The sequence below is a fragment of the Protopterus annectens genome, chromosome 3.part1, assembly GCF_019279795.1.
Source record: "Protopterus annectens isolate FY-2018-M chromosome 3.part1, PAN1.0, whole genome shotgun sequence".
NCBI lineage: Eukaryota > Metazoa > Chordata > Ceratodontiformes > Protopteridae > Protopterus > Protopterus annectens.
Genome location: NC_056732.1, coordinates 204,632,745 through 204,640,085, shown reverse-complemented (window position 1 = coordinate 204,640,085; position 7,341 = coordinate 204,632,745). Strand labels below are relative to the sequence as shown.

Below are 7,341 nucleotides of genomic sequence, written 5' to 3'. Positions count from 1 at the left end.
CTGGCCCTGCAACTGCAATTCTTCCACACCACACACTTGCATGCATAGTCACGCCTATGTCCAATTTAGAGTGTTCAATCCACCTACTGTAGATCTTTAGAATGTGGAAGGAAACTGGAGCACCTGGAGGAAACCATGAGAACACAGGGAGGACGTGCAGACTCCACACAGAAGGCACCCCAGCCACCTCTTGCTGTGAGGTGATGACACTATCCACTGCATCACTGTGCCTCCATTCATTAATTCATTAATCCCTTAATTAATTAATTAATCCCTCCCAAACTTCTAAATGCTTGCAATGGTCCACGTTTGTTCCCTGTTGCCTCCACCTTCTATCTTTCTCCAATGGTTGTAATGCTTGGCACCATCATCTCATGGACCCTCGCTAAAATATTTTGCTAACATTTTTGACTATTTTTTCTAGCAAAGTATTTTAATATCATCTATATTTACCCCTTCTGGTATACATTAAACCAATATCTTTCCTCCAATCAAGAATTCCTAACTTTAATAGTCCTTTTAGTGTCATAATTCCAAGCCATATTCCTCATCATAATGGATAAGTGCATTGTAGAGCAATAATTTTCAAGAAGTGGTACTCCTGATCCTCCCCATTACAAAAGAAGGGATACTCTGTCAGATTTAACTTCTTGCTTTTTCCCTGGCCATAAAAGAAAAAAACACTGGTACCCAATTTTTCAGTTGCCCTAAATACGACACACATGGCACCACATGCTATTTCGACACTTGCTCTCTTTGGTCCAAATCAAGACTGAAGTACTTCCATTTTGTTATGTTTCTTTGAATCTACTCCATACGAACCTTTATAAGCATACCCCTAAATATTTCACTGCATTATGCAGATGTGGATGTGAGACTATTACCTGTGCCTTATTTGAAGCATTTATTCCTAGTATTCGTGCTTTATCTTCATTAATCGTAAGCATTTTTCACAAACGTGTCTTAATATCTCAAATACATACCTATATTATTACTGCAATGCACTGTGCCCCTCCCTGTGGGTCTATATCACTTTGCCAAATGTCTATTCAGTGAATGGCCATTTATCGAACACCTATTCAGTGAAGCTGCTCTTCTTCGAAAGGCAAATTTTAAGTAGGGCAAACAAGCAGTTGGCCAACAGAGTAACTGCAAAAAAAAAAAAATTAAAACCTACGCCCTCCCATACTCTCCCTAACTAAATATGCCAACTCCGAGATCATAGTGCAGTGCAAAAAAGTGCAAATTCCAGATGGTGGTCAATCACTGGTTTGCCCTAGTTAAAATTCACTGTTTAATGAAGAGCAGCTTTGCTGAATAGTAGTTCAATGAATGAGTATTCACTGAATAGCCATTCGATTAAATAATATAGACCCCCTCCCTGTATTACTCTGTGTTGCACTGTGCCCTTACCTATACTCCACTGTGATGCACTGTGCCCCTACCTACATTGCACTGTGATGCACTGTGGCCCACCCTGTATTACACTATGATGCACTGTGCCCCTACCTGTGTTGCACTGTGATGTACTGTGGCCCACCCTGTATTACACTATGATGCACTGTACCCCTTCATGTATTACACTGAGACGCACTGTGCCTCAATCTGTATTATACTGTGATATACTGTGCCCCTCCATGGATTGCACTGTGATGCACTGTGCCGCTACCTGTATTTCACTTTGATGCACTATGATCCTCCCTGTATTACACTGTGATGCACTGTGCCCCTCCCTGTATTACACTGTGATGCACTGTGCCCATCCCTGTATTACACTATGATGCAACATGTACCTCCCTGTATTACATTTTGATGCACTGTGCCTCTACTTGTATTACGCTGTGATGCACTGTACCCCTACCTATATTACACTGTGATGCATTGTGCCTCTCCCTGTATTACACTTTGATGCATTGTGCCCTTACCTATATTTCACTGTGATGCATCATGCCCATCCCTGTGTTACATTGTGATGCAACGTGTCCCTACCTGTATTACACTGGACTTGCCCTCTGTTGTTGTCCACCAATTGTCATTCTACATCGCTTTATCATTGCTTAGATGGTGATGTCCCACACATAATGCTCTCTTATATTACATTACACCAACAGCAGATTCAAATCCCATTTTCACAAAATTCCATTTTTTAACCAAGGCTTTTAGCACACTTAGCACAATCATTGAACTTAGTTAAAACACTGTGTTTTGCTTTGAATTTGTGAGAGGGATAACTGATTAGGTTTGAGACATTGCTTAAGTAACACTGATGGCAGAAAGCCAAAATGACAATGGAACAATTAAGACTTTTCCATGGGGAATAAGTAATCTTTCACTCCATTTATGAAGAGGCTTTTACCCCCCAACACACACATCTGCTAACTACTTACTGTCATCCATGCAAGTCATAATAATAAAAAAAGTTTAAAAATCCCTCTTGTCAGCATTTCCTGTTTGAAGTTTCCTATTGTCATGCTTCTGAGTATCAATTTGTTCAATTGTTTTCCAGATGGCCTGATTCCTGGAAATGTAAGCTTAGTTCTTTACATTAGAACATATAAAAAGTCACGAATGTGGATTTAACTTGTTTCTATAGCAATAATATTGACTTAACTTCAGAATGGGGTAATAAACGTCCAGGGCAAGTACCATATGTAACAAAAATAAATAAATAAATAAATAAATAAATAAATAAATAAATAAAACAGAGCTTGAGGGAAGTCTGGGAGAAGGAGATGATTGTTCATGTCATGTCGTACCTCTCAGACTGTTCAGACTGTAAACTGCTGATCATGCCGCAGTCATTAGCCAATTCTGTAAAATTGTGTTGTGTTACAAAATTAATTTTAGAGGGGAAAAAGTTCATTGCATAAAAGTATTTCATTGAAACTACAATGTTGTCACTGATTGTTCTACAAGTTAAATGTGCTATGTTTACTTTGTTCCAGCTGCAAGAATTAAAATGCAACATTAATAACAAAATCATTATCATCATCACCAATAAAAACATCATCATCATCACCGACAACGAAAACATCACCAACAATAAAAAACATCATCAGCATCATCACCAACAACAAAAACATAATCATCATCACCACCACCAACAAAAACAAAAAAGTGCTACCAGAAGAGAATCCTCCATCCTGAATTCAGCTTCAGTGGTCCTGAAACAGAGCCCCCTTTTCTCTCCTTAAATTACAGCACATTTTTCCATCTCCTCCTCTTTATTTGCATCCTTTTACTGTGACTTGCTAGAAGTACTGCTGGAATTTGTCGAGTAGCAGGAAGACTGCAATGGACTGACACCCAATGCATGATTTCTATTCTGTCTTATGTTTACATTGTGCCAGGATAGGCTGTCATTCACCTGCGACCTACTAAACAGAGAACAGGTAATGGAAAGGGAAGGAAGGACATTGAGATGTTGAGAAATATCAAAGATCACATCAGATGGAAATAAAAGATCAGAGCAGCCCCTTTCTTTCTAATAACAGTATTCTCTTTACGTTTCAGACAAAAAATGAGTATATGAAATGTAAATAAAATGGCACCACATGACAATGACACAGACAACACAAACTTTAACTATGATTACTCAGGATACTATGGCTTGAACAATACTTCAGATTCATCTCCATGTGATAATCAAAACATTAAAATATTTGGTTCTGTGTTCCTGCCTGCACTCTACTCAATTGTATTTTTGTTGGGGCTAATTGGAAACATTTTAGTTATTGCTGTGATATTGTCTAAATGTAAAAAATTGAAAAGCATGACTGACATGTATCTTCTGAATCTGGCATTGTCAGATCTGCTCTTTGTTTTGTCCCTTCCATTTTTAGCTTACTATGCCGCTGATGAGTGGGTCTTTGGAAGCACAATGTGCCATTTAGTTACTTTGCTTTACCTCTTTGGTTATTACAGTGGCATATTTTTCATAACCCTAATGAGTATTGACAGATATTTAGCAGTGGTCCATGCTATATTTGCATTAAGAGCAAGGAGCATTACCTATGGGATTATTGCAAGTTTAGTTGTTTGGTGCGTAGCTTTTTTAGCTACCCTTCCTCAATTATTACTTAGTGAAGTACAGACTGACAGTGCCAATAAGATATGCAGGCCAACATTTTCCAGTCAAGAATGGAAACTTTTCTTAAATCTAGAAGTTATTGTTTTAGGATTTATCTGCCCTATGATAATAATGGGTTACTGCTATACATATAGTTTAATTACATTAATCAAAAGTAGAAATGCAAACAAGAAAAAAGCCATAAAGCTTGTGTTTATTGTTATGATTATATTTCAAGTCTTCTGGGCACCCTACAATTTTCTCATTTTTTTAGATACATTATTGCAGCTAAAAGTTCTTGATGGTTGTGCAACAAGTCAAGGGATAATGTACACAACACAGGTGACAGAAACCATTGCATTTTCTCATTGTTGCCTTAACCCATTCCTCTATGCATTTGTGGGTGAGAAATTCCAAATGCATCTCTGTGAAATGTTGCAAAAAATGTTAAATGTACCACTTTGCAAAAGCATTAGAATTTGTAAAAGGCACCTTTCTGATCACAGAAGTTCAGTCCATACTCAATCAACAGGATCATCAGACCAAGCCATAATTTTGTAAGACGCAGTATATTACAGGAATTGTGATTTTTTTCACCAGTAGTGTCATCGGCAACACTGCACATCCACCTGTGGCTCTGCTGAGCTGGGTTTGATATTAGTAGGGAAGCTGATTCATAGAGACTGCATGCCTTGCCTTCAGGCAGATTGTAGGGACATCTCACCCACTGGATTAGTGGGCATATGATTCATGAGCACCATCATATGCTTTACAGTAAATGAGCTATAGCCTGCCAAGAGAAATGTGTGGTATAATGAATACTGTCATATCTGCAGGGCATTGTGTGGTTCCACAAATGGATCATAGTGGTGGGGCAGTGTAACTGCCCTTCCTGCTTTTACAGGTATGGTCTGCACCTTTTTCTTCAATGCTTTCATATATTGGCCAAGACATGCAAGGCACATAGTGCCTTTTTTAGGCAATGCAAACCTGCACCATCTGCCAACCTGTTGAAACCTAATCAGGGCAGTATAAAAGCAGTGCTGCTCAGTGATAGAAACCTTAAAAAGAAGCTGCCTGCCTAGAAGCCTGACTGACCCCATAAGTTATTTACACCTGTGTCATTACATGAAACAATGTTCTAATGCAGTGACAACACACCTTTCCTATCAGGGTTCAGTACTCATCACTCATTCAGACTATCTACTGAAGATGTTTCTGTAACCTGTAGTGGTGTATCCATATTCCTCATCCTTGCCTTAAGGTCCAGTCTTATCTAGTTAGGTAACAACCGTGAACTACTTCATATCTTAGTAACTATATAAGACTCATTAACACATTTTGGCTGACTATAGAACTCCATCCATAACACCGTCAACACATCAGGCATATCTAAATAAGCATGAATCCCTCTGCATTGAGTCAAACACTATTTTTATTCTAAGGGAGTTCAGTTATCTTTCTATAAATTAGAATATTCACATGACTATGAATAAATACACTTGATGCTTCCTACAGCTGATGCTTCCTACAGCTGAGCTAACCAGTCCAGACTGTGCACTCCCCTACTGGAGGTCAAATGTATTGGATTTGGTCATTACAAACCTTCCACCGCTGTTGGGGATCCCTGTACCAACCCATGTGTGAGACTTTCCCTGGTAAACTCCGATCAATAATCAATCTTATTCGACACAACGATCATACCTGACCCTGCACCAGAGGAAGAAGGTTGAAAATTTCTCCAAAGCAAGCTATAGCCTCCTAAGTGATGGTATAAATAGTTTCAAACCCCCTGTCACCACTGACAGCAATGACTCCTATAATGAGGTGTTCACAAATGCCCTGTATAAACCTATACAAATGTATAGACTTAACCATACCTGGATGGATCAAAAAAGGTCCTCACAAAAAACAAGCCACTCTGGTGGACATCTAGCATAAATAGATTTTACAACAAGAGAAAGCAACTGCTGTCAATGAATAAGAGGGAATAGTCTCAGCAGAAGAAGAACACCTTCCACAGCTTGAACAAGAAAATTCGACATCTACAGTCCTCTAAAGCTAATTACAAAACTAAGTTAGCATTTCTAGCTAAGGATAACCACAAGAAATTCTTTAGCTACAACCAAAATCTAAAAGGGAAAGCCCAGCTTTGAGCCGAATTAGTAGTGGATGGTACTACTTCTACTGAACCTGAGGACATCACCAACCTGCTAGCAGACAGGTTTGGTGAAAACGTCACCCCCACCTGTCATCAACAACCATACCACAAAGAATACTTGTCACCAGAACTCTGCCCAGAGTCTACAGCACATGACTTACATGGACAGACTGAAAGGCCTGTCACTTTACTCATCTCATATAGACTGCTTAGAGATGACTTGTGCCTGGCCTACAGAGCAGTCTCGAATTAGTAGTGGACGATACCACTTATACTGAACCTGAGGACATCACCAACCTGCTAGCAGACAGGTTTGGTGAAAACATCACCCCCTGTCATCAACAACCAAATCACAAAGCATACCTGTCACCAGAACTCTGCCCAGTATCACCAAAGAGCAGGTCATAACCACACTCTCCAAGGCCAAAAACACTGTCTCTGTCATACTGGATAACATTCCAGGCTGACTTATAAATGTTATAAAACAGGAGTTAGCGGAACCACTCCACACTCTGTTCAACCTCAGTCTAAGTACTGACTTTGTCCCGGCAGAGTGGAAAACAGCAACTATAATCCCTTTGTATAAAGGGGTTCCCTTAACTGACCCTGGGAATTATATTTCCATAAGCCTGACCAACCTTATCTGTAAGGCCATGCAGAGAATCATCACGGACTTCATCAACAAAGATATATGAGACCTTCAAACTCTTGACCCAACCTAATTTGGCATTGTCAAGTGCAGATTATGCCTGTTAAATCTGGTGGACTTCTTTGAGAATGTCATCAAAGCACTAGATGAAGGCAAAACAGTACATACTACTTATCTCAACTTGGCCAAAGCCTCTGACACAATCCCCAATTCAGGCATCATTGGGAAACTCAACCAGCTGGGGATTAAACCATATGTCATTAGATGGGAAGCGAACTGGCTCACTGAGAGAACGCATACAATCATAGTTGGAGATTCCACCTCTACCAGCAGACCTGTTACCAGTGGTGTTTCACAAGGTTCTGTGCTGGGTCCTCTACTGTTTGGAATCTATTTCTCAGAAATCCAGGAGAATATAGATAGCCTGGGGTTTACCACGTTCGCTGACAACTGCAGACTGGG

General features: G+C 39.6%; 1 protein-coding gene across 1 annotated transcript; it reads left to right on the top strand.

Moving 5' to 3' along the window:
* The first annotated feature begins 3,041 nt into the window (after positions 1-3,041).
* LOC122798065 (C-C chemokine receptor type 4-like) lies at positions 3,042-6,256 on the top strand. Its single transcript, XM_044066717.1, has one exon. The coding sequence runs from the start codon at positions 3,545-3,547 to the stop codon at positions 4,628-4,630; it is 1,086 nt and encodes a 361-aa protein (XP_043922652.1). The 5' UTR covers positions 3,042-3,544; the 3' UTR covers positions 4,631-6,256.
* The last annotated feature ends 1,085 nt before the right edge of the window (positions 6,257-7,341 follow it).

Coding starts and splice junctions, on each gene's coding strand:
- LOC122798065 (XM_044066717.1), top strand. CDS start 3,545: ATGGCACCACATGACAATGACACAGACAACACAAACTTTAACTATGAT.